The sequence below is a fragment of the Tripterygium wilfordii genome, chromosome 23, assembly GCF_013401445.1.
Source record: "Tripterygium wilfordii isolate XIE 37 chromosome 23, ASM1340144v1, whole genome shotgun sequence".
NCBI classification, from domain to species: domain Eukaryota; kingdom Viridiplantae; phylum Streptophyta; class Magnoliopsida; order Celastrales; family Celastraceae; genus Tripterygium; species Tripterygium wilfordii.
The window spans coordinates 11,285,738-11,311,112 of record NC_052254.1 but is presented as its reverse complement, the minus strand read 5'-3'; the positions used below and the strand labels follow the sequence as shown (position 1 = coordinate 11,311,112).

Sequence of the window (25,375 nt, the reverse complement as noted above, 5' to 3'; positions counted from 1 at the left end):
TATATAGTGTGTTCCCAAGAAGGATATTCACATTGGTCGGATTTCAAATTACTACCGACTTCCATTAGTCGAACTGTTTTTTTTTATCAAAGACTTGACTTAAGTTTAAGTATCCAACACCTTCCAATTACTGTATCCAATTAATTAATTACAGAGGTGAATTTGTGAGTTCCAAGAAAACACAGCTCAAAATGCTCAAGTAAATCAACTCAAAGGACAAGACAATATATATATCTAACCAACTTAACTAATTCCTCAGGAAAAAAATTCTAACCAACTCTTCAAGTGGAACTGTGAGTGAGTAAAAGCCTTTAATCAACAATACTACAAATGAAACCAAACACACCATTTAACATTAATTATGAATCACCAATGGTCCTAAACAACATAATGTTGGACTCCGCACAACAAACTAGTCCTATGTTATTGTGGGTAGCCGAGAAATGAGAACGGAGAAGATGAGAAACAGCCAAAAAGGTGGTGTAATGGAAGTGTACATGGTGCATTGTTAAGCAGCGGCTTGTTGTCGTGGCGGAATGCGAAGCCAAATCTTCATCATGTCATATGCAGTGAAACCAATTGCCACAGAAGGTACAATCTGACATTTGAAATTGTCCAACATTGTTAGTAATTGATTGAAAATCAAACTGAAAGAGCAAGTACAGAACAAAAAGTGACCTTGTAGTCTAAATAAGCTTTAGTTGAGAAGATGATTATCAGTTGGGGTATTGATTTAAGCAATATAGCAGATATTTTTACCTTGATATAATTAATGCTCAGCCCGGCAAACAACTGCCTCCATCCTTGGTTACGAGCAATCATAGAAAGCCCGTCCCATGTATTCCGGTATCTGGCAACACCTCGAAATGAAGGTTGCAGATTCTCAACCTGTAAAATAAAATTCCACAGTCAAAACAAAATTACCATAGAAGTCCCAAATTGATGCCATAACCACATTGCACAATTGTGTTTAGAGATCCCTGATCAGGGTCAGAAGGATAATATTGGCTGCACCCTACTTGCATAATGTTGATATTTACAACAATTAGAGCAGGATTTTGAAAATTCAAGTGCTAGACACTTTAAATAGAACGAGTTAATAAAATTTTGTCGTCTCGTGTTTGAGGGTTTTTGCCTTGAATATTTGACAATGATTGTGGTGATCTAAGCCTTCATAAACAAGTTTGTTTGATAACTTGCTTCTCTTTCCCTCTCTCGAAATCCCCATTTTGTTCAGGCAACAACATCTAGTGCCTTTGGGCCATAAAGAGCCTTCGGTGCTTTAGAAAACAATTTGCAGCTTTGCGCTTTTAGAGCCTGATTACATTAATTGCTCCTCCTCTTAAAATGATGACATCTTTCATCTTCAACAAACACTTTGGGTAAACAGCATGCAAAAAAAGAGGGTTGGAGGTTGGGAAGAACACAAACATACCTATACCTCGGTACAGGGCACGCGCACCACCTTCCTTGTAGACATTTGCCAGTACATCTTTTATGCCATTATATGCAGGTCGTGTATATATACTTCTAACGCCACCGCTGAAACTTCTCTTTATGTCTGTAACCTATAGAATCATTGAAAAGAAATTAAAGAGGGAAGAGCAAATATAACATAAAGTTGACTTTTTGAAAAACGGAAGAAACAAAATCACAAAAAGCCGTCAAAAAATTGACTGTCAGCAGAATAACACAGCTGAATATCCCCATCTCAATACTGAACCATCAGATGACCACCAGGATCTGACTTTGGTTACTTGTTATCTCTTTACCAATTATCGGATTAATTATTGGAAGATAACTGCTGAATCAATTCCCAATCATCAGGTCTCAGAGATATATTGTATTTCTTACTATAGTTTACATATTTGCTACATTATGGTATGAGCAATGCAATCTGAAACAGTGAAATAGAGAAAGGACACCAATTATACAATTATTCTGTATATACTTGAACAGTCCCCATAACAATGATCATACTCAAACCATAAAAAAAACACCAGCAGAGTCTATTCCATCATTTTAATATAACTGTAATGATAAATAGACAAATCAACTCACAGTAAACTGGGACAAACCAGTTACAGAAAACAGTAATCATCGACTCACACGGGAAGATGTGTCGAGGAATTTACAATAATCATATAGGACTGAGCCATTATCGCTCATTAAAAATCATAAAATATGAAATTCTATAGCTAATAAGCTAACCCCTAATAAAAGTGGCAAGTACTTTGAGCTACATCAAATTAAAGGCAAACTTCAACAAGAGATATACAAATTATTTACCTGATAAGCAAGTTTTGTACGTGCCAAATCTAAGGGATATGTGAACAAAACGGCAGTTCCTCCAGATAATGAACCAGCTAACAGGTCTACTACAGGCCCGGAACCTAATCCAGAATAGTTATTCAAGATCAAAAGACGATATTGTTCATATGTCATGAAATGTAAGGCAGCATAAGGGACAATTCGAAGAACACTAGCTCCATTTCCCCTGGTGAAAACATAAAATGAATCATGATAATTTGCCTATGAGGAAGATATAATAGTATAAAGGTCAACATTTTGTGCACTTACTTATAAAATCCATGAACTCCCTCATGCTTTAGTATTTTCTTCAAGGATTGAAGCACCCCAAGGGACTTGAACCCTTCAGTTCTTGTCTATCAAATTGTGAGGAGAGAGAGCAAGTTAAGAAGTGCATCAATAGTGTAAAATCATATGATAAGCTTAGCAAAGTAGTCATGACAGACAATAGCTGAATGTTAGAAAAGGATTTAAAATTGATCCAGGAAAGGAACAGAAATCAAGGGCTAGGAAAACCATTATTTCAATAGACAACTACCGATGACTGACAGTCACATATACATACATCTTAATCATATTGTATGTAAAACTTTTGGAGCTCAAGAAAAGATTAGGCTGCTGAATAAATTTTCAAATAGTCTTAATTAATGATTCCAAAAACATTTCTAGCAAAAATAGATGCACAGACATCGACAAAATGCATACAGGCATGACAAGTGAAATGTCAACAAATGTACATCAAATACTCTTGGAATGCTTATGCAAAAAAACCTTGAAAAATGTTGAGGTGCTTCACCTGCAACAGTATTTTAGTCCGTTCAAGAGGTGCGACAGCAGTCTTAGCAAATGCTCCAGCAGCACCTCCAGCTATTAGCTCCCTAACGTAAACGGGCACATTATCAATGAATGATACCTCTCTGCCCCCAGAAGAACCATCAACAAGCCCAGCGACATTGGTCGACAATGTAGATCCTTGTGAAGAATCCATCTCAAATTCACATGCTCCAAACCAATTCTACAACCAATCTTTGAGAATTTAACAAATTTAATTAACCTCCCTGCAGCTTAAAGAACTCCTTATCCCATCTATCTCTGGGGATACAGAATGTAAAGACCTTCCTTTCAAAGGGTATATTCAATAGCCTGAGAACACCCACAAAATAATTGTGCAAGTTCGCAAGCTGATCTTCCTTCTCCAGAATAACCAGAGTCATCAACAGATTTAGAGGAACCGATGAGTAGCTCAAATTATGAAAGCCCCTCCAATTATAAGAAAGTTGTGCCGAGTCTATCTCCAACCTAAAGAATATTGCTTTAACCAAAATCAAGAACCCAGATCGGGAATACCAGAGAAAACAACAATCCGTTCAATCTAGAACCAAGTTCATCCAAAATCTTACGATCCCAACTGACATAAATCAGGGTTTCAATCCAGAAAAAGTAACTGACCCAATAATCAAAGTTCAAAACCCAATCCACTCAAACAATTCCCACACAAACAAACGACAGAAGCATCAATTACCAACCGAGCTTAAGAAAATATATGGGAGAAAACATACCAGAAACCAATTAAATTAAATGGGGAACATGAGAACACGCGTGACTCATGCACCAGTTCTCCTTCCTTCGCCAAGTGATTAAGTGAAGGAGAGAACGGGAAGGTCTCCTTGAGGTCTTCCCAAGAAGGCTTTGTATTTTCTTCTTGTCCTTGTGTTTCTCTGTGAGTCTGTGTGGCGTGCGTTTCTTCTTTGAAGACGCTTCGTAGTGTCAATTTAAAAGCCGTGGTATTTGGAGTCGTGATTGGTGGTGCGGTTTAAGAACTTACGTGTTTGTTTTTGACGTGACATCCTCGGAACATGGACTCTCCAATTTCGTTTCGTTTGTAATAAGTCGTGAGCGATGTGCGGGTTATTTTATTAATTTTTATAATTTTTTTTAAAATAATGTTGAACAATTTTCATTAACGTGTTTTATATTAATATTTTCTCACAAAATTTTAAATAAATTCCACACATTCCTTTGAAATTGAATATAACATATTGATATTAATTGGTATTGACACATTTTTCAAAAAAGGAGAAATAGAGAATTATTATAAATCCACATGACAACTAATTTTACAAATAGATTATCAAGTGTCAAATAAATAGGGTAATTAATTAGTGGTGAGGTTCACCTAATACAATCGTCCACCTTTTAACCTAAGTTAAGACTATGTTTTCTGACTTAGGTGTAGGGTCCGCACGTTTAGGCCCCACTTTTGCGCCTTAAAAAGGCACACTTGTTGTTTTAAACAATACGGGTGTACGTATGGGAGCATCTCCAATTACTTAGAGCCTCTACTTTATATATAGATATGTATAGATAGATAGATAGATGGGGATTGAGGGGGGAACTGGTGCGATAATGCACCAGTTATTAACCTATTCAGCTTCTCCACCGTTAGATTAAAAGATTTATAACTAATGGTTATAACTTGTTACATAAAAAATTCATTCTTATCTCAATTATCTTCAATTTCTCACTTCTCTCTCTTCGGTTTGTATTCTCTCTGCATCTTCAATTTCATGACTTATCTCTAACTTCTCTCTCTTCGGTTGTATTGTATTCTCTTTCTAACAACTAGATCTTGACCTTGTATGTAGAGAAGAAAGAATAATCAGCTTCTGAATCAGAAATTTCTTTGCTTATTTTACATAGATCTTGGCTAATAATACAAGGGGGTCTTCTTCAATTAAAGAAAGAACTCGTTGAGACGTGATTCCTTGTTAGGAAAACCTATTATTCCCTCTCTCTTTCTGGTTTTTGTTTGGTTAGGGGGTGCTGAGGAGAAATTGATAAAAGCTCTTCAACATCTATGTGTTTGATTTTGGAGAGAGAGTACAACCAGAAGATAGAAACCTAAAAATACTCAAAATCAAAAGCTTCAGTGCTCTATGTGTTTGATTTTGGAGAGAGAGAGTACAACCATAATAGAGAAACTGAGAAACCTAAAAATACTCAGGACCAGTGTCGTGTTTGATTTGGAGAGAGTGTGTACAAACAGGTGGTCTTACGGGGAACCGTCAGATCTAAAGAGAAACATCTGACGGTTCACAAAGTGAACCGATTCTCCCTTCAATCCGATAGATGGAGGCTAGTTGAATATTGAGCGAATTGGCCAGGTTGGTTTTTAATATGAATTAATTTTTAGAACCACTAAGATTTTTCCATGCATTTTTTTAATTTAGCCTAAGCCCATTTTGAAATCTTAAAGCTTATGGGCTTCTTGGACAAGGCCTATGAAAATTGGAATGGGCTAAGTTACATCACACATAGAAATGTTTTAATTGTTATCTTCTTCTCTTAAAATTGACTTTTTTTAGGAAAATTTCAGACCAACACCACTTGTAAAACTTTTGGACACTTAAGTTTAGTCTAAAAAATTTTATCCCTCTAAGATACCACTAGTGTGCTAATTACTTTCTTACCCTCGTCTTCTTCCTCCAATAACATCTACCCTTCTAGTCTTTTTCTTTCTCCTCTCTCCTTACTATTGTTCGTTGGTATCTAACCTAAACTGAAACTCACATCACCACGAACATACTCCGACCTTCCACCATCACCGATGGACATCCATTTGGTAAGAAAATGATTAGAAAGCCACAACCAGCACAAGAAAAAAGTCTCAAATCCGGTCAATTTCGGCGATGATTCACTACACCACATTACCATTGAACTCCCCTCATTGAGACGCACAATATCCAGCCAGATACGATCCAAAATGGTCACTCGATATGGCCCTTTTAAAATAGTAAAGTTGGTCGCTCAATGTTACTATTTCAAAACAGTAACATTGGTCAATAATAAAGTTGGTCCCCCAATGTTACTGTTTCGAAACAGTAATATTGGTCGGCTAATGTTACTACTTGGAAAAATTTTCAGATCTGACCGATTTCGATGGCGGTTTCCCATACCACCATCACCGTTGGACCCCCCTCATTGAAGTACACAATGCCCAGCCATATGCAGTCCAAAACGGCCACCTGATATGTCTGTTTTAAAATAGTAGCATTGATCAGTTAATGTTACTATTTTAAAACAGTAACATTGTCAACAAACGTTACTGTTTTGAAAAAACTTCAAATCCGATCGATTTCAACATTTGTTCGCCACACCACCACCACCGTTGGACTCCTCTCACAGAGAAGCACAATGCCCAACCATATTTAGACCAAAATGACCACCAGAAAAAGAGATGAGAGAGAGAAAAATGTAGTAATAAGAGAGATATAATACAATAGGAGAGAGAAAGACACAATGATGAGAGAGAAGTTGTAGTAAGATAAGAAAGAGATGTAGCATAGAGAAAAAGTAACAAAAGAGAAACCATATTAGTTTAAAATCTCTTTGGAAAATGGGCAAAAAAAAAGAAATAGATAAAATTTAAATGATTTAAATAATTATAAAAAAAATAAAAATGGAATTACAAGGAATAAAGTTTGTTGGAATGCACCTAAATGTCTAACAGTTTTGAAAGTCATTTTCCACCTTTTTTTGTTGTCAATTTCTTTACCTTCCACTCCATTGTTTGACCTATCAAGCAGCGTAGCCTAGGTAGGACGACAAATTGTTTATATTTAATTCAATAAATTTGGTTAAAACTTGAAAGTAAAATTTCAGGAGCCGACATAGGTCTACATTGATTGGAAAGGAAATGAAGCACGTGGGTTCTCATGATTCCTTCTATAAAATCCATTAATATCCCCCCATTCCATTCCTCAAATTGCTTCATTCATTCGTCAATATCAATCCAGATTGTCTCTTAATCATTCTTTCATTGATCTTTTTCGAGAATTTTGAGTTAGTAATGAAATTGTAGTGTTATTTAGTAAAAAAAAATTGATCCTTTGTTTTTGATTCTTTTTGGGTGTTTTGATTGGCCGTTCTTTTATTGTGACGTCCCGGGATTAAGCGAGAGTTTTATAGAGAGATACTGTGAATGGAAGAAGGCAACGCGATGATCAAGTTCAAGAGAGTGTGTGTGTTCTGTGGTAGCAACTCTGGCCACAGACAAATCTTTAGTGATGCTGCTCTTGAATTGGGCGATGAACTGGTGTGTGTGTGTTCTTACAATCTCTTTATCTATTATCTTGATTCAGATATGGGTCTTGTTTCTTTCACCAGGTCATGGTCAAAGCATGAACCTTTTTGATGTTTTTGTATTGAACTTGACGGGTTTTGAAGTGGGTGTCTTATGTTATACCAGCAGGGATTTGTTTTCTGTAATGCTAGGAACGGTTCTTGTTATGGGTTTTGATGTTGGCAGGAGATTTATGATTTTGTTTTCTCCTGGTAGAGTGTAGACTTTTCAAATGACTGTTTGACTATATTGTATTGGAATTGTTCTGTTTCTCCTGGTAGAGTTTTCAAATGACTGTTTGACTTATTGTATTGGGATTGTTCTGTTTGCAATTTTGAGTTTCAAGTGGTGTGATTTGAAATTAATTTTTTTTTTATCAGTGGCACATGTGGTACTTTATAAAATTGCAACCGCAATTGTTCTTTGTTGGCAAACTATTTTCTAAGGAGAGGGGGTGGGGATGGTAATGATCTCACTTTACAATGGTGTATAGTAATGATTTCATCTTGCAATGTGTTGTTTGTAGGTGAAGAGAAAGATAGATTTGGTTTATGGTGGTGGAAGCGTGGGATTGATGGGCTTGATGTCCCAGAAAGTGTATGATGGAGGTTGCCATGTTCTTGGGTATTTAAAAAACTCTCCTTAAAAGAAACATATATAGTTTTGAACTGTTCTTAAATTGTCATGATCTAAGTTTTTAATGGTTGCTGTAAATGCAGGGTCATTCCAAAGGCTCTCATGCCTCTTGAGGTATCTGGTCATAATCATACAACTACTATTCCCTGATGATTATGCCTTAAGCTATTACGCTTCATTTTACATGCTTACTTTTGAAAACATTAGGATTGGCAGATTTCTTGTTTGATTTCGACTATGTTCTGACGCCTTTTCTTCTTCTTTTTTTTCCCTCTTGTTAATAGCATGAAAATTGCTTGGTGTTGCTTCTGGATGTCATTTGGTTGTAAAAAGGGGTAAAGGATCGGTTGATGATTTTTAGATTGTTATTGGTGATTTTGATAGATTTCCGGTGAAACTGTTGGAGAAGTAAGAACTGTTTTAGATATGCATGAGCGTAAAGCTGCAATGGCCCGAGAAGCTGATGCCTTTATTGCTCTTCCTGGTAATTGCCCTGCAAAACCCTATCATTGATCAAGCTGTACATGCATACATCTATTCAAGACATATACAAATGACATATATAGGCGTACACATGCACACATACATATATGTGCATAAATATATTCAAGATGTATACAAATGACAAATATAGGTGTACAGATGCACACATACATAATACAGCATACAAAGCTGATTTAGATACGTGTGAACATTAAGTTGCAATGGGTCAAGAACCTGATGTCTTTAGTGCTGTCCATCCCCATCAAAGATTGAGTTTGTGTCAATGTATAATGTAAATGCAATACACACACTTACATAGAATGCAAGTTTATTATTCTTTTGGTATTGAAGCTGTTTAATACGGGCATGAAATGAACATTGATTTCTTTGTTTAGGAGGATATGGAACCATGGAAGAACTACTGGAGATGATAACTTGGTCCCAACTTGGAATTCATAAGAAACCGGTAATGAGTCCATCTTCTTCATGCTTGAAGAAAGATAAGCGAACTACTGATTATATTGTAACTAGATGTCACTCTGTACAGGTTGGTCTGCTAAACGTTGATGGCTACTATGATTGTCTGCTTGCTTTATTTGACAATGGTGTGAAAGAGGGTTTCATAAAGCCTGGAGCTCGTCATATCATTATTTCTGCTTCCACAGCCAAAGAACTTCTGGAAAAGATGGAGGTATTATTCAATCTTGGCTATTTGTCTTCTTGTCAAATAAGTTGAACCGAAGTCGATCCAGGGCAGGAAAATTAAAAAAAAAAAAAAGTTCATGATCTACTTTTACCAACGCCTACTATGATTCTTAAGACATAGTTTTACTCAATTAAAGGAAAAAAAATCCCCCCTGGTTTATCATGAAAGATAGCTTCTTGCAATCGTATAGACAGTTTTTAAAAAAAAAAAAAAAAAACATATAGACAGTTATGTGAGCTTGTTTGAGGCCATTGATTAGAGCACAAATATCTGAAGGAAAAGCTGATTCAAGGTTGGCAAGGTATCGCATATTATGGTGATGTTTCACATACATTTGTTTCTCATGTGGGTACAAAAATGGATGAAACTTCTTTTTTGTTGTTCTTTTTCTACACTAGTACACTGCAATATTAAATGGGAGCTAGCATCCATCCTGCTTATTTACATTCTTGGAAGTTTATTTTCTTTCTTTTCCAATTTTTGTATGGGAACTGGCTAGATTACAGTAAAAGGAACCTAGTGTATGGAAAAAATTAACTCCTAATTTCCCTTTGCAGCTGTTCGCTCCCTCCCATGAACACGTTGCTTCTCATGAAAGCTGGCAAATGGAGCAACTTGGTGATTATCCAAGGAAACAAAATTCACAGTGAAATGTTGGTGGTGTAGTCTATCTTATACATTTGACTGTGATGTGATTCATCATCACTTGAGCTGCGAACAATTTCTGAAATGTGGCCACAGTTGGTCATATCAATCTGTCAATGTCATTGAGTTCTATTAGAATTATGCATTCTGTTTCACAATGTTGGTCTATGCCATGATCAATTGAGCCACTGTTCTATGGTCTATATGATTGTCACCTAATCAAAACGAATATATACTTTGAAATGAACCATAGATGGTGAGCAGTTAGAGCTGAATCTTTTATTATCGGTGAATCTCCCCATGCAGTGGTTTAAGAGGACCACAAATGGGTGAGCTGGAACCTTTTTTTCAATTTTGACTCATGCTAAACACTCCTTGGTTCTGACTGCACCGCTGTCCCTCTGTGCGGAACATACTTGTTATTATATATTTAGGAATTGGATTAGCGATAGATAATTACTTCCTGGCAAGGAAGCAGTAGGTAGCAGATACTGCTTCTGGCATTAGAAGAAGCTCACACAAGATTTTATGTCTAGCCACCCCTGCCCCAAATTGCTGCTAGGTAACTCAGTTCTTTATTTTCAATTAATGGTTGGCAAGTTCTCATGACAAAACATGGGGACTACCATGGAGACTAATATTAGGCAGATTCAACCACTGAAAGAGAGGTTGCATGGAACATTCCTTGTTAAGTGTTGGTGCTCTCAGAAGTTGAAAGGTAGCAGGGGACTACTGTATCTAAGGAGCCCAACTCATGTGGTAGTGTTGGATGATTGAATTCATAGAGCTGTTGCTTGCTTAGTTGTAAGCTTGTCTTGTTTTGAAGGTGCCAGCTGAACTCGCATGGATTTCTCCAAGGATGACAAACTGAATCTTTTGTTTCTTTAACTATTTTTTGCAGTTAATTAATATTTCTAGTGTGCAGATGAATAGAATATTTTCAGTTGAAACTGATACCATGGATTTCTCCTTTCATTCTGCAATGTGGCCCCCCCTTACTGGCTACTGGGTTTGTGAAATCGAGAATTCAATGATGCCATGGAGATTCTTAATAATGGGTCTTTGTTTTATGTCATGGATCTTTTCAGTAGCAGTAGTTCATGTCCTACCCATGGCGGACCTTGTTGTCTTGTTATATCATGAACAAGAGCTGATGGGTGGGAATGGCTATTGCTTTTTGTGGGGATCATTTCTTTTGCTCCCTTGTCGATTCTTAATGGGTAACCGAAAAGCTACAAACTTTTGGTGGAAGTACCATATTCATTACCAGGATGATGAAGTTTCGGTGAAATTAAGCGGAGATCTGAATCGACTTATGGTGAATAATCAGCGGATAAATTATGATTAGGGATGAAATGTCACTCGAACCCAGAGCTAGTTGTTGATATGAGCAGGTACATTCTTTGCTGGATTTATTACCCATGGAAGGGTATGATAACTCATATCCCTTAATCTGAATGCTAATGTCAATCCAAGTCCTGCCATTAACGTCCATGGACATAAATTTGAAGTCTGGCAATACACTGGTGTAGTGAACTGTCATAATACATTCATCAATTATGTAGGTAATAGATTGCCTAACTTGGATCATGAACCTATTTGGTGGAAACTATATGGAAAAGAGGAGGTAGAAATCTAACAACTTAACCGGAACTCGTACAGCCATCACGCACAGGCAACCCAGAAAATGGCTAGGGCACATTAAGCACATACAGTCTCAACGATTAAACAATTCAGAAAAGCCACCATAATCTGTGCATTTGTACATTAACTAACTTGGTGCATGATGCTACCAACTTTTTGCTACTGCTGCCTTTCAAGCTTTCTCCTTTGCTGAAGTTATCAAACTATGCAATGTGGTTGTGGGTATAACGGCACTTGGGTTTGATTCCTTTCCAAACGTGGACCCAGATCGTCTGGCATTGAAATTCTTATCTACGCCACCGTGTATAAAATGCCTCAACCGCCATGGGAGGTACCGCACAAGCCGAGATGAGCTCACAAGTAAAATAACACCTATCAAAATCAATAACCTGCAAAAGGAAATTTAAAAGAAAAAACAAGAGAATCAAAGTTTTATAACAACATACATTGGGATCCCTAAGCACCTAATCCTTGCGTGGGAGCTTTAGATGTGGAATATTAACCCAATAATCTGTGGATCTCATAAGAAACCATGATGATAAATGCATCAGTTCATTTCAGAAAGCAGCTTTCTGCGCTATCAGTTTTCACCAAAAATATACAAGTTAACTAAATACCAGGCAACATCTCTTAACCAGATGATATAAAATTATTCTAATGCAGTGTTTTTTTTTTTTTTTAAATTTTAAAAGAATTCCCTAAGTATGGGTTAAGCAACTATCCATGGCACTTAATCAAACTATTAAGTTTTTAGAAACATGCTCTACACATGAGCTCAGCTTCAAGATGCTTTCTTCTAAAAGAGTGCCAAACAAAAAGAACATAGGTTGAGCCCCAACTTACCACCCAAGCAGAAGTGAAAGCCGAGCAGATGGCGCTGAAGGCAATCTTTCTCCCAGAGCGAGCATTCCAGCAAGAACACCAGTTACAATTGATGCCACAGCTGCACAAGTGGACACCACAATGGCTCTTCCATGCTTTAGACCCTGAGTCTGGTTTTGTAGAAATGCCAGCAATGATAGTATTACATCGTTTGATGAATAAAAGATGAATATAGTAGAAGGAAACATTGCCAAACTCAAATGTGTTAGTTTTAAAACTTTTGGTACTCTTGTTACTTTTGGTTAATCCCTGAGTCTGGTTGATAATAGTAGCTCAAAGTGGATTCCAAGCAAGGTGACAATGATGATCTTCAAGAACATGCTACACTTGTTACTTTGACACTTAAAAACATGAGGTCGAGTTTTCGCCAACAAGGGGAGTTTCATCCCAAAGACTAATTTCTACAGCGCAAGGAAACTCGGGACGAGTTCTCGCAGTGGAGGGAACTGACCGAAGGACAGAAATTTAATAATTCTGATTCAATGAGGACTTTCTATTTCAATTAGGATTTAGTGTCCTTTTTTATTTTTCAATAGAATTTTAATTTATATTACGAATAGGATTTAGTTGTTTTGCTTTTATATAAATAGGGGTGTAGTCTCCATTAGAGGCATAACTTCATAACTTGAAACTTGATTCAATAAAATTTTAGAGATTTTTTCCTCTTTTCCTGCGGATTCCAGTTCTCCTGGACTTAAACGTTGATTTAGCCTTATTTAACTTTTTCCCTGCATCAGTAACTATGGACATGTTACATAGCCAAAAATGCTCTCCTTGTCAAGGTTAAACTAGGTTAGATACAGGGAAACTATTGTCTTCAAATGAGAACGAGTCAGTATATACCTGATAATAAAAACCTGTACCACTACAGCATATACTGATTGAGATACATACAGGAACCAGCATCCTGGGGAAACCCTGTTCTAGAAAGACAAATCCCATCTTCGATATCACAGAAGCCATCCTGCAATTAGGTTATTAAATACCACAGTGCTTGATAATAGCACCAAGAAACCAAGATACTTCCAAGTTTGCCACACAAGCACAACCGTGCCATAATTGAAAGAAAGAAACAGCATCAATGCAACATGATATTCAACGTTTTTCAAAAATAAATCTCCCTCCAGCCATCAGAAGATAAGGAAGCTCTATACAACAACAAATATCTTCAGCAAAAGTAAAGAACAATACCCGAATAGAATCCCAGATTCCAAGCCATATATAATTTCTTCAACAACTTCATATTCCATCTGCATTATAAAATAGTCAATAGAGGAGGGGAGTAGGGCTTAGAAAGAGACGCTTACATTGCCGAAGTACCAATTATCTTACACAACATTAACATGGGGAAAGAGATATTACCAACTCCTGTTCTCTTCGCTGACTTCTACAGAAACGAAGCCATCCATTAAGAAGTACCTGTTGCAAATTAACTTATCAAGGCTTGCAAATACTAAATACTTAAAAAAACTTACATGAGAGTATTAGCAGGATTAACTTCAATACATCCTCCTACTGTGAAGAGACGTATAATATAGAAAGCACAAACAAAACTCCTACACTGGACTAGGACAAAAATAGTTCTTTAACAGAGATATTTTCAGTCAGCATTTCCTCAATATTTAATTTTGACATGTCCAACACTGGACTCAGACAAATGATCACGAATTAAAATTTTACATATCATGAAAACACTCAAACAGTTGGTGCACAGGATCAGGTACCTACAAACAAGAGGGCAACAATGAATGCCAGCCATGGTAACTGAAAAAGAGATATCAAAGAAGCTTCTTGCTCCTCACCTCCGGCACCAACTCCTTCAGATTCAAAGTAAAATGAAATGAGAAGACCAACAAATAGGCCAAATTAATGAGAATGCTATTTCATAGAGTAGCAACAAGTTATGGAGCATTAAACCTTCAAAACCAGCTTACTATTTTATTCCAGTTTTGTATTTGTGTACCTTATGGAAAAACTTGCAAATTGTAACGGACAGAGAATAAATAAAAGAACTAAAATCCAAATTACACAATATTCATAGCTTGTATCATTAGAAATAGAACTCCCTTATGAAAGATGCATAAAATGAATCATATTAAACAAGGAAAACAAATCATGCTTTACTTTGATTTGAGAAAAAACGGCCATCTGAAATATATAGACTTAACTACATATTAAGTTTCTCTCACAATAATGAAAAGAGATCAATGGAAATTCGAATTACCTAAGGTGCCAATACCAGCTAAAGTAATCCCCGTCCAATCAATAGCATTCATAACCTCCTTTAAATAAAAGTGGGAAAAGACGCAAAGAATGGCGAGCCCGCAACCAGAAACTGGTTGAATTACTGATACCTGAAAGAACATGATTGGGATTATTGACACCAAGAATAAGCAAAATAAAAAAACAAGCACACCTTTATGACCGTGTTGGCTTAATATGTATCCACATGTTAACGTCTAAGGCACAAATCCAAATTGTCTAGTGGTAAAGAAGGAGGACACCACGAAACATTTCGGGTATGCTCAGGAGAAAATTTTGTTTGTATGATATGACTAGACTTAGAAATGCCAGTCCATGTTTCCCCCTTTCTTGTAACATTTAGCATGTGACCCTTCTCTGTAACAAGTGACATTGTTTTTTATTAAAGCAATGGGGATATATAATTCGACGAACAACCAGAAACAAATGTTAATCAAAATGAATAAGATAGGAATGATGAAGCTGAGTTAACTTACAGGAGCTTGAGATAACGCCCTCAGCATCAACAAGGCTCCACATATATCCATCAGAAAACCAATCACCCATGCTTTGTTAAAAGCATATGCTCTTATAACCTACAAAGACACGCAAAGTCTCTAAAGTTAAGAACACTCAAAATTCTCCATTATCTTTTTTTCTCGAGTACCCAAATTCTCTATTATCAAAAAGAATCAATGCCACATCCGGTATCCTCGAAATGGAGCTGGTAATATTCAGAATCTAATGCACACATTCATAATTCCACATAATTGCAATTCTGGTGAACTGAGTAAATCATGGGATCCAAAAATGTAGACTCTTATTACTAAACATTCAATGTTGCTCATCAAGATAGACTTGGATTAGATGGCCAGTCTTCTAATCGGATATCTAACAAAAACAATTTTCTCGCGTCAAAAGCACTTCCAATTTGCACCTAAATGAAATTTCTACATCAAACCCAATCAAAGATTGCCGAACCACATTGGCCTGGCATTCAATTCGAGAAAGGAAAAAGGACAGGAAGGCCCGCGAACAGATCAATGAGAAAAACGAAGAGAACAATTGATGACGGCTTGAAAAAAAAAAAAAAACAGATGCGATAGGAGCAAAGAGGAGGAATAATAAAGATAGTGACTCGCCTTGAGTTTGAAAGAGAGAGGAGGAAGAATGATAGTCCCCTTCTTCTGAAGCACCTTCCCGATGTTATTACCGGCGGTGGCCGCCAACGTTAAACAGATCGATTCCCACATCCTCTCCTCCTGTCCTTGTCTGAACGGGTAAAATCAAGAAAGATGAACCGATTCGGAGAGAGAGATTATATATAGTTTTTTTTTTTCTTAATGGGGAAGCAATCTCTGTGTCGGGTTTTTAATAATGGAGGCATTTGTTTTGTTTCTTACGTTAACACAGGCACAGCTGTTAACTTGCAAGGACAATACAAGAGAGTCTGGTTTGGCAACCAAATGACTTAATAAACAAAATTCTTCTCACTTCACTAACACGTTTTCTGATCTAGCCATCATTGTGAGACATCCCATAAAGAACAAAGCATTACAGACCCGATATATCTACAGTGATCCGGTAAACTCAAAAAGGATGTTTGGATTGAGAATTCCAATATGGTGTCGGAGCAAATTATTAGTTCATTTGGACGTGACCTCTACTCTATTTATTGGGTTTAATGTAAGTTATAACCTAACCTACAAGTGCGAGAATTGTCAAGACTATAATCCTACATTTGTTTAACATGACCCAACCAAGTGATTTATAAATAAAATCCATTCCTTCCCACTTCAACAACGCGTTTTCTAAACCGAAGTATTGTTGTGAAACGATTCATGAAGGACAAAGCAATGCAGACCCGATTTATCCACGGATAAATCCAAAGACGATAATATTAATTAGTGTATTTGAACAGAGAATTTCAACGAGCTGGGATGGCTTGATCTCGTTTACTTGTTTTCCTTAATTAAGTATAACTGTTTAGGATATTATTCAGAATCTTCCTTTGTGATTATTTGTCTGTATTTCAAGTGACAATGACCCAATTATATGAAGAATTTCTTGAGAGAACAGTTGCAGAAAACCAGAAAAACATGCCAGAAAGAGAAAATTCCAGAAAACATGCAACACAAACTTTAAAGGGCATTTTTCCCAGAACATAGAAATCTTGTATTCTTAACAGAGATATGCTGAAACACCAGAAAACTCGCACCATAGCAATTGGTCAATAGTGGATGAAGTTGGGGGGTTTGGAATTGGACTGCGTTTATGAGATCCAACTCACAAAAGCACCAACAAATATCCATTTGCTTGCAGACCCCCCTCTTAACAGAATCAGGTTCTGTCACAATGCAAAAGAGCCAACACAAATCCATATATATTATATAGTTCATCATCTTCTTCGGCCGTAGCATTAGTACATTGTGGTTAGCAAATAAGTCTAGTATATACAGAAAACACCAACCTCTTCTGGCTCAATACCAATGGACATACAACCTCAAACATAAATTAAGCATGGAAAAATACCTGAGCAGTTGGATGGATGAGGATACTGTGTGAAGATTTATCAGCAAAAGATCCCACAGGAACAAAAAGGCTGACAAGTGACAAATCCAATAATCAAACACCATAGTTGATTTGTACAACTGCTACTGCTTCTTTTTCTCCTTCAAATTATGCTCCTATTCTATACAATAGTTAAAGGAACCATGCCTATGCGCATGCCCACATTACAAATGCATGCATGTAAACATATATGCACAAACACACACACGCCAAGCCTTGAGCTGCATCTTACTGATCACTACCACAACTTTTAATACACAGTAATCAAACACTATTCTCACAGCAATATAAAAAAGCAACTTATAAAACAAAATTAAGGGCTATATGCAGTGTTGCCATCACTCCTCCAACATGAAGTCTTTCAAGTATGTTAAGGAATTACAAAGATACTTGCAGAACATCATAACACAACTACATTAAAAAAATAGCAGTTTCACCTCCTCCCACCACAGCAAAAATGAGTCCATAATAAAAAAGTTCATGCACAAGGCTCTCAGAGTGGGCGGGGGTTGGGGATAGACCTTGCTCCTACATAATATGTGAAGAGACTAGCAATGTTTATGCATGCCAATGCTCAAAAGCAATTAAAACCAATTTAATCAAATAAGCAGTTCAACTTTAACAAAAAGAAATTTGAAATAGTGACGTGTGTTAAGTGATATATTGTGCCCCCACAACCCACACTAGAAGCCAGGGACAAATACGTGGAAAGAAAATGATTAAAGTTGTGTTCCTCTTAAGTAGTATATAAGTTCTCTCTACCACACACTTTTTACTGTGATGTAATACTCACGGGTAGTGTGTGTGTAGGTTGTTCTTGCATCTGCTTAGGTTGTAGTTCGACAAAAAAGTAAGGCAAAGAGGGAAAAGAATCTAGGAAATCACACAGGAATATGGGAGGTAGGGAGGAGAAAAATTCTGGCCACCAAAACTAAATCTAGAAAGAAGTTTACCTTTTCCTACAGTATTGTAAAACTGGTGTCATATCTAATAATCAATCTGCAATCTCTAAACCCAATGAGAAACCATTTATATGCAGCTATAAGTACCAACAATGAAAGCATACCATGGTGCTCCACAAAATCTTTTTACATTCTATTATCTTCCGATTAGATGTAAAAAAAGGAGTTAAAATTCAACAAACACTTTTTTACCATGATAAGCCATTATTAAGCAAGTCTCTCTTCAGCAAATGGCTTTGCCTCTGTCCTTCCCCTGCCTACTAATGGGTTGCCCTACCTCTGGATTTACAGGTCGTATCTTATTCTGAATATCAGAAAGGAATTCAATAGAGAATGCTGAAGAAATAACAATATCAACTCAATAGAGTATGCTAAAGAAATAACAATATCTACCTGTTGTATAATTGTCTAAAGAAATTTGAACTGGGATAAGAACCTATAATTCAATATTAAATAAAAAGCATTGCTATTTGCTAGCCCATAAAGGAAGGGGCTTCGAACAATAAAAGATTAACAATTCCAGTGCACAACGCTCCCATTGAGAAGGCGGGGTAGGGAAAAGGTATGTATGCAGCCTTACCACTAGCCACTAGGTCAAAGTTCACACAATACAAGGGAAATCCTTACTTGCATATACTGCTCAAGGATGGAATGAATCCGCACATGAGACTGAGGACATAAGAGAAGGAACAAATTCATGCTGTGGATTGGAAGATATTTAGATATCTGTACTAGTATATTCAGATACTATCAAACTAATAATTGAGGACAACCTCATGTAAGATCCAGCACAAACATCAAATCAGACAGCTAGATAATAGCAGCTTACACAACACTTGATCCTTTGAATAGACGACAGATAATCAAAGTCTTTAAATAGAGATTAGACAATAACAGAATTTGGAAGATAAAAAAAACAAACTAGGAAAGTTCTCACAATCAGGCAAACCCATAATACAAGTCTTAATCGCATAATGCTTAAGAGTATTTAGGAGAATTTGATTGATGAATCAAAATACAAAAAGTATATCTGAACACCAAATATATTATATGACGAGCATGATTCTATGTAACTTCCGTGTTTTTCTGTGTCACCAGGACCTTACATACACGCACAAAATACAAGAAAGAGCAGAAGACGGAGAAAAGAGAAGAAGACCCACCAAATCACCACCACCCATAAACGGTCCGGGTGTACTTTTCCTTAAGCCACCTGAAGCTCTTCCTGAAAGACCCTTTAACCTTGCCCTCCGCACTATACATTTTATAGCTTGCGACCCTCTTCTTCCTCTGAAACTCAGGGTCAGTGAAGCTCCAGTTGGAAGAAGATGACCCAGAAGTGCTTTTCCCTTTCTTCAACTTCAACTCCCTGTTGTTATATCCGAAGTTATTGCTGTTGTTGCCCATCTGAGTCTGCGCATAGGAGGCACTGTAGCTCCTAAAATCATACGAAATGGGTTGTCTTGGTGGTGGACCATAGTAACTCTCCATCTGCATCATCCCTCCATTACCATACGAGCTCGATCTTCTGTTATAATCTTTTTCCATGGATTTCTTGCAGAGAAGAAATGAGAGGGAGAAGACCTGAGTTTCTCCGTTGAATCACTCGAGCTTGACAGACCACAGAAACAGAGCTCGTCGACAATCAATTTTTTATTTTGATTTTATAATATCTGACCGTGAAATTGTAAGTGGGCTTTGACCAGGCTTGGTCTGGAATTAATAACTCATAGTCAGGCTCAAGCCCAGTGCATTTGGCCCAGTTTTACGACCAAGCCCAAATTTAACGAATAACTGAATAAATGTTAAACAAGGCTTGTACTAACCACCGCTATAGACTTAGGTAAGGGTGTCAAACGGTTGGTTCGGTCAGTTTTTTTTTTTTTTTCTCGATTTTTTGACAAAAATTCAACCGACCATTTGGTCGGTTATTGAAGGTTTGATTAGTTTTTTCTGGTTTTCGATTGGTCCTCACTAACATATATTTTATAATAACTGACCAATCGATCTGTTTGGCTGTCGGTTTGGTTTGCGTGTTTTTTTTTGACAGCCCTAGACTTTGGGATCGTAGAAAACAATAGGGTGTTTATGACTCCATTTAGTAGAGTTTATAAACTATCAAAATAAGTTAATTTATAAGTCGTAAAAAAAAACTACTTATACATGTGAAGTAAGTTGTCATGTGTTTGATGAAACTTATAGCTTACGTTAACTTTTAAATTGTCGAGAGACGAAAAATCCACAAATCCGTCCGATTGACAAAAACATGTGGTCTATTTTAAGAGCAAGACTCTGAAATATTTTATTCCATTACAAAGAGTCAATTTTGGCAGCCGCCAGAGAAAGAGAAGGTTTGCAGAGAGGAGAGAAGTGTAGAGAGAAGAGAGAAGAGAGAAGAGAGAAGAGAATGTAGAATTTTCTTATGTAGGTCAACAGGATTTGGTGGAGGGACTGCACCTAAAGATAATAATTTAATTTTCATGGGCCAGCTTGAAGTCTTCACAATTGGCTCGGAATGCCGCTCAACAAAATACATGGAGAGAATGTTCCCAAGAATCGAACAAGAGTGTTTTCAAGAATCGAACATGTGACACCTACGTTACTACAACTCTACCACGGTGTTTTTAAGAATGGAACACGACATCTAAGTAGCTACAAGTCTACAACTCTACCACTCGATCACATAATAAAATATTTGTTTCGACCCTTCATAACAGCCCCAAACATGCTTAAAAACAAATCAAAATGGTTTCGACCGAAGCTACAACAACTCTGCATTCTTTCTCAAAGACAATGGGATACAGAAAGAAACCCTACCAATAAAATTTAGCCATCCCCAAGTTAAAAGGGAAGTTCAATCCAATCCTAACAAGACCATACATAAATAACATGACAAACATGGCGTCCAGCAAAATCATTCACCTGGTTGTGAACCAAAAACACATCAAAGAAGATCAGCAACATTGGCTGGCAATTCCTCAACAACTACATTGTAGAATTTTTGGATGTCAAACAGCATTCTCTCGTCGTCCACGGTCACAAAATTGATGGCAACACCCTTCCTCCCAAATCGTCCACTACGTCCGATACGATGAAGATAGTTCTCTGGCTGTGTTGGAAGATCATAATTGATCACAAGAGAGACCTGCTGAACATCAATACCACGAGCCAACAGATCAGTAGTGATGAGCACGCGAGAAGAACCAGAACGGAATTCTCGCATGATGATGTCTCTTGTGTTTTGGTCCATATCACCGTGGGTGGCAGAGACTGTGTGATCACGACTGCGCATCTTGTCTGTTAGCCAATCCACCTTACGCCTGGTGTTCACAAAGATGACACTTTGGGTAATTGCCAAAGTTTCGTAGAGATCACAAAGGGTCTCAAGCTTCCATTCCTCTTTGTCGACATTGACATGAAACTGCTTGATACCCTCAAGGGTAAGCTCGTCACGTTTTACTAGAATCCTCACGGGTTTGTTCATGAACTTCCTCGTAATCTCAAGAGCTTCGGGTGGCATTGTTGCAGAGAAAACCCCAACCTGAATCTTCGAAGGTAACAACTGGAAAATATCATAGATCTGAAACAGAAGGAAGATGTTTATTACTATGGAAAAATCACCAAACCAAAAACATGAGCATCATTCAGAAGCATATCTGAAAAACAGTAGACAATAATTCTATTTCAAGGCCCAGCACACAACTCCTGCGAAATTATATGAATGCTCTTAAAGCCCAAAATCATCACAGAACAGCTAGGATATCAAAAGCATGACAATTCCATAAATTCTGAGATGAGTACCGCAATTTTTCCAGATAGATGCATTAAAAAGGAAAAGTAACATATTCTACCAATCAATAAGAAAAATAACAGAGACAAAACGTGAATTAGAAGTAGGGACCTGATCCTTGAAACCTCGTGAGAGCATTTCATCAGCTTCATCCAGCACAAACATCTTGATATGATCAGGACGGAGTGATTGTCTCCGCAACATGTCAAACACACGACCAGGGGTACCAACAACAACATGGACTCCACTTTGAAGGATGCGTTGATCTTCACGGACACTTGTCCCCCCTACACAAGCATGGACCTTGACTCCAAGATAGTCACCAAGTGCACGCATGACCTTCTCAATCTGTTGTGCTAGCTCCCGAGTGGGTGCAAGAACTAATGCCTGGCATTCAACTAAGCCATAATCTAGCTGCTGCAGAATTCCAGAACAGAAAGTTGCTGTCTTCCCAGTTCCGGATTGTGCTTGTTGGATTACATCAAGTCCCTTGCAGAATGGTACGATCCCTCTTTGTTGAATAGCTGAGGGCTTCTCAAAACCTAAATAAATTTACACTTTAATTTCAGCCCCTAATTCCACTATACACACCAGATAGCCTCCAAAATTAACCCATAAAGGCATCAGTTCAAATGTTAGATAGCATAAGACTTAAAATAACAAGTTAAGATAATAAAAAAGTTGAAATCCTTAATGACATAAAGTGTTTAAAGTAAATCTTGGAGGCCACCAAAAATGGATAACAGAGATCACAATCCAAATAAACAAGATCTTAAGATTTATCTTCTCATCAGGAACATCCCTTTTTCCTTCTCAATAGAGCAAGATGAGACCTTTCAAATGCAAAATAAAAATAAAAATCAGCAGTCTCACGACATGCTTCATCATGAAAGACCGCTTCAGAAGATTATGCATTTGTATTCTTAGTACACATTTATACTGAGAAGGGAAGAGAGATGAGGTATGAATAACCGATACAGCGACTAACCGTATGCATAAATGCCCCTCAGAAGGTTCTCCTGCAGCCCCATAGCATCAAAACTGTCATAAACTTCATCATATGATGTGAAGAACTCTTGTCCGTCAGATCCAAGCCTACTCTCATTCAAGCAAGACAGGTTTAATTGCCAATATGTAGGAAACATATTAGTAATATATGAAATAAAAGACTACTTGTGAAGAAGACAATCACCAACAAGGCAAAGAAAATAAATGTACAGAACTAATGTTCAAGTAGAAAAGAGAGGAGTGATCAGAGGTTTTATGTGACCGAAGGATTCCTTTAAAGTGGAAGGAAAAATTCTATAAGTCAGCTATATAACCAACAATGATGTATGATTCTGAGTGTTTTGAGCTATTAAGAGACAACATATAAAAAAAACAGTCATTTAGCAGAAATGCAAAGAATACTTCATTGGATGTGTGGCCACACGAGGAAAGATAAGATAAAAAAAAAAGATTATCGGGTAGAACTAGCACCAATTGAAGATAAGTTGCGAGCAACATAGAGATAGTGGTGTGGCGGTGAGAAGAATCAATAGAATTTGTAAAGGAGCGAGTACGATCGACAAGGAAGACATAAAAAAAAGATATGGCTTGAAGTAATAAGAAATTATATGGATTCAATATTATTCGATGAAAGTATAATCTTAAATAGAAATGAATGGCGAAAACGAATACACCTAGTGGATTCCCGTCGATTTTCTCATACTCTCATGTAACCTACCCCAAACCCTTGGGATAAAAGCTCAAATGATTATGATGATGCACTGATGGTCAAGTAGAGAACTTACAATTCATTCATTTTAGCATCAAATTGGCGAGCATCGAATTGCGATCCTTCAGGTGCAGCAGCCATGACTACAAGAATTAAAAGCTAATCAATTTCCAAGCACCTGAGATGGAATTGTAATTGTTCACTTCAAGAACAAATGTATTGCTAATAACCAAATGTTGGACATCAATTTTAGGTTTTCCATCTTGTAATGTTTCTTCTACTTCTTGTATATTTGGGCTGCACTCCCTTTGTGCCAGCTTAGAACAATTTCTTTTGCATTTAAAAAATTATTAAAAAACATGCAAAACTATAATATAACTTTTCAGCATCAAACAAATGCCAAATTGCATGCAGTACTTGTATATACTCATATATAACTATTTCCTAAAGCAAGATCCAAGCCTCCACAAACCGTCCATTTAACATGAGCAGTCACTTACCAAAAGCTTAACATTGTGTAAATAAACTATAAAAGGAAAAACGAGGATAAAGACAATTCATAGGATAGCAAGCTTTTGAAAAATTTGTAAAAACAACAGTTCCAACAAGTCTAAGAAAAGTTTCATGACTTAAGTAGTAAACCATAAGAAATCCATTTATTAAGCAAGCGCAAACTCCAATTTCAATACGGTTCCATCCAACAGAGCACTGGATGAGCATGCGTAAAGCGTAAGACTTCAATAGCAACCCCAACAAGCAATTAATGAGCACAAAAAATGGATCACCTTTGTTACAGTCCTAAATACTTCTAATGAATCACCAAAGCTTCAAAACCCTCATAGGCTATAATTCTTATTAATTACCGATATAAAACCTACTGTTTTGACCTAGAATAACCAACATATATCTACTAGTAACAATTTGAAAACAATTCATAGCAAGTTAAGATATCTACTTCACCATGCCAAACTCCAAACTACTTAAATGAGTCCTTACACATCAGACCTGTCACACAGTAACGAACAAGACCAGCATATACATTAATCCTAATGACAAATAGTGCCCCGGACACACACATGAACAACCAAAGCTTAAACTACTGAAAAATCCACCACCACATTAAAACATAGATCAATCATTAACCAATCATCGATCCGGTTACAAACGCAAAAGAATATGAATTTATCAAACACCGAAAGATCCTGAATATAAAAACATGAGATATGGGAGCTACTGATTTAAAAAATCATGATCATCATCGCAGAGAGTGTAATGAAGGAGCAAAGTTACCTGGTAGATGACGATGATACCTCGAAAAAGTTAAGATTTCGCGATTTGTAGGGCTGGGTTTGTTTCCCCAAACTCCTCAGATCTCTGTAGCGAAAGTATACGAGGAGTTTAAGGAACAGCTTCGAAAGTAGATTGAGATGCTGCGGAGGAGGTGAAAGAGGGAAGATGTCAGTCGATGCGAGGGTTTTTGTTCCAGGAGCTCTTTTTAATTTCCCAAATTTGCCCCTAACTGTTCTACAGTATTACTATTTTTGTCCTCCCTGCGACGTCGTTTTGGAAGACGACACGACAACCTAATGCCCTAAATATATACTAGGCCACAGCCCATCAGTCTTAGTAGGCGACGGCCCAATTCCAACAATAGCAGTATAGCACA

At 37.1% G+C, this 25,375-nt stretch overlaps 5 protein-coding genes across 8 annotated transcripts; 1 reads left to right on the top strand and 4 right to left on the bottom strand.

The window, feature by feature from the left end:
• Nucleotides 1–200: 200 nt before the first annotated feature.
• LOC119993109 (mitochondrial carrier protein CoAc1-like) lies at nucleotides 201–4,121 on the bottom strand. 2 transcript variants are annotated; one of them, XM_038840042.1, is made up of 6 exons: nucleotides 3,870–4,121; nucleotides 3,107–3,609; nucleotides 2,581–2,666; nucleotides 2,290–2,497; nucleotides 760–1,568; nucleotides 201–598 (listed from the first exon to the last, which is right to left on the bottom strand). In XM_038840042.1, the coding sequence occupies exons 2-5, from the start codon at nucleotides 3,296–3,298 to the stop codon at nucleotides 1,311–1,313; spliced, it is 744 nt and encodes a 247-aa protein (XP_038695970.1). In that variant the 5' UTR covers nucleotides 3,299–3,609; nucleotides 3,870–4,121; the 3' UTR covers nucleotides 201–598; nucleotides 760–1,310. The 2 variants fall into 2 exon arrangements, with proteins under 2 accessions (XP_038695970.1, XP_038695969.1); XM_038840041.1 differs by having other exon boundaries at nucleotides 3,107–4,121.
• Nucleotides 4,122–7,019: 2,898 nt separating this feature from the next.
• LOC119993110 (cytokinin riboside 5'-monophosphate phosphoribohydrolase LOG8-like) lies at nucleotides 7,020–10,169 on the top strand. Its single transcript, XM_038840043.1, has 7 exons — nucleotides 7,020–7,405; nucleotides 7,959–8,056; nucleotides 8,152–8,182; nucleotides 8,453–8,552; nucleotides 8,947–9,017; nucleotides 9,099–9,242; nucleotides 9,815–10,169. Exons 1-7 carry the CDS (start codon nucleotides 7,292–7,294, stop codon nucleotides 9,905–9,907), a joined length of 651 nt encoding a protein of 216 aa, XP_038695971.1. The 5' UTR covers nucleotides 7,020–7,291; the 3' UTR covers nucleotides 9,908–10,169.
• A 1,163-nt stretch (nucleotides 10,170–11,332) lies between these two features.
• Nucleotides 11,333–16,045, bottom strand: LOC119993108 (probable magnesium transporter NIPA9). Its single transcript, XM_038840040.1, has 9 exons — nucleotides 15,812–16,045; nucleotides 15,167–15,265; nucleotides 14,653–14,782; nucleotides 14,157–14,245; nucleotides 13,791–13,847; nucleotides 13,620–13,678; nucleotides 13,272–13,392; nucleotides 12,390–12,538; nucleotides 11,333–11,935 (listed from the first exon to the last, which is right to left on the bottom strand). Exons 1-9 carry the CDS (start codon nucleotides 15,920–15,922, stop codon nucleotides 11,719–11,721), a joined length of 1,032 nt encoding a protein of 343 aa, XP_038695968.1. The 5' UTR covers nucleotides 15,923–16,045; the 3' UTR covers nucleotides 11,333–11,718.
• Nucleotides 16,046–17,038: 993 nt separating this feature from the next.
• On the bottom strand, nucleotides 17,039–19,850 carry LOC119992796. Of its 2 annotated transcripts, none has more exons than XM_038839586.1 (2): nucleotides 19,366–19,850; nucleotides 17,039–17,271 (listed from the first exon to the last, which is right to left on the bottom strand). In XM_038839586.1, the coding sequence occupies exon 1, from the start codon at nucleotides 19,748–19,750 to the stop codon at nucleotides 19,370–19,372; it is 381 nt and encodes a 126-aa protein (XP_038695514.1). In that variant the 5' UTR covers nucleotides 19,751–19,850; the 3' UTR covers nucleotides 17,039–17,271; nucleotides 19,366–19,369. The 2 variants fall into 2 exon arrangements, with proteins under 2 accessions (XP_038695514.1, XP_038695513.1); XM_038839585.1 differs by lacking the exon at nucleotides 17,039–17,271 and adding an exon at nucleotides 18,580–18,871.
• A 1,059-nt stretch (nucleotides 19,851–20,909) lies between these two features.
• On the bottom strand, nucleotides 20,910–25,168 carry LOC119993299 (eukaryotic initiation factor 4A-2-like). 2 transcript variants are annotated; one of them, XM_038840357.1, is made up of 5 exons: nucleotides 25,000–25,168; nucleotides 23,786–23,887; nucleotides 22,981–23,087; nucleotides 22,104–22,534; nucleotides 20,910–21,782 (listed from the first exon to the last, which is right to left on the bottom strand). In XM_038840357.1, exons 2-5 carry the CDS (start codon nucleotides 23,848–23,850, stop codon nucleotides 21,147–21,149), a joined length of 1,239 nt encoding a protein of 412 aa, XP_038696285.1. In that variant the 5' UTR covers nucleotides 23,851–23,887; nucleotides 25,000–25,168; the 3' UTR covers nucleotides 20,910–21,146. The 2 variants fall into 2 exon arrangements, with proteins under 2 accessions (XP_038696285.1, XP_038696284.1); XM_038840356.1 differs by having other exon boundaries at nucleotides 23,786–23,852.
• Between the last annotated feature and the right edge of the window lie 207 nt (nucleotides 25,169–25,375).

Excerpts from the sequence above, each read along its gene's own strand:
- LOC119993108 (XM_038840040.1), bottom strand. The coding sequence starts at position 15,922 with ATGTGGGAATCGATCTGTTTAACGTTGGCGGCCACCGCCGGTAATAAC. Across the intron at positions 14,783-15,166 it reads GGGCGTTATCTCAAGCTCCT|GTATCAGTAATTCAACCAGT; the intron begins GTAAGTTAACTC and ends ATGTTCTTTCAG. Across the intron at positions 12,539-13,271 it reads GTACAGGTTTTTATTATCAG|ACTCAGGGTCTAAAGCATGG; the intron begins GTATATACTGAC and ends CTACAAAACCAG.
- LOC119993299 (XM_038840357.1), bottom strand. The coding sequence starts at position 23,850 with ATGGCTGCTGCACCTGAAGGATCGCAATTCGATGCTCGCCAATTTGAT. Across the intron at positions 23,088-23,785 it reads GATGCTAAAATGAATGAATT|GCTTGGATCTGACGGACAAG; the intron begins GTAAGTTCTCTA and ends GAATGAGAGTAG. Across the intron at positions 21,783-22,103 it reads CACGAGGTTTCAAGGATCAG|ATCTATGATATTTTCCAGTT; the intron begins GTCCCTACTTCT and ends CTTCTGTTTCAG.
- LOC119993109 (XM_038840041.1), bottom strand. The coding sequence starts at position 3,298 with ATGGATTCTTCACAAGGATCTACATTGTCGACCAATGTCGCTGGGCTT. Across the intron at positions 2,498-2,580 it reads GGAGTTCATGGATTTTATAA|GGGAAATGGAGCTAGTGTTC; the intron begins GTAAGTGCACAA and ends TGTTTTCACCAG. Across the intron at positions 1,569-2,289 it reads GTACAAAACTTGCTTATCAG|GTTACAGACATAAAGAGAAG; the intron begins GTAAATAATTTG and ends ATGATTCTATAG.
- LOC119992796 (XM_038839586.1), bottom strand. The coding sequence starts at position 19,750 with ATGGAAAAAGATTATAACAGAAGATCGAGCTCGTATGGTAATGGAGGG.
- LOC119993110 (XM_038840043.1), top strand. The coding sequence starts at position 7,292 with ATGGAAGAAGGCAACGCGATGATCAAGTTCAAGAGAGTGTGTGTGTTC. Across the intron at positions 7,406-7,958 it reads TTGAATTGGGCGATGAACTG|GTGAAGAGAAAGATAGATTT; the intron begins GTGTGTGTGTGT and ends TGTTGTTTGTAG. Across the intron at positions 9,243-9,814 it reads AACTTCTGGAAAAGATGGAG|CTGTTCGCTCCCTCCCATGA; the intron begins GTATTATTCAAT and ends TTCCCTTTGCAG.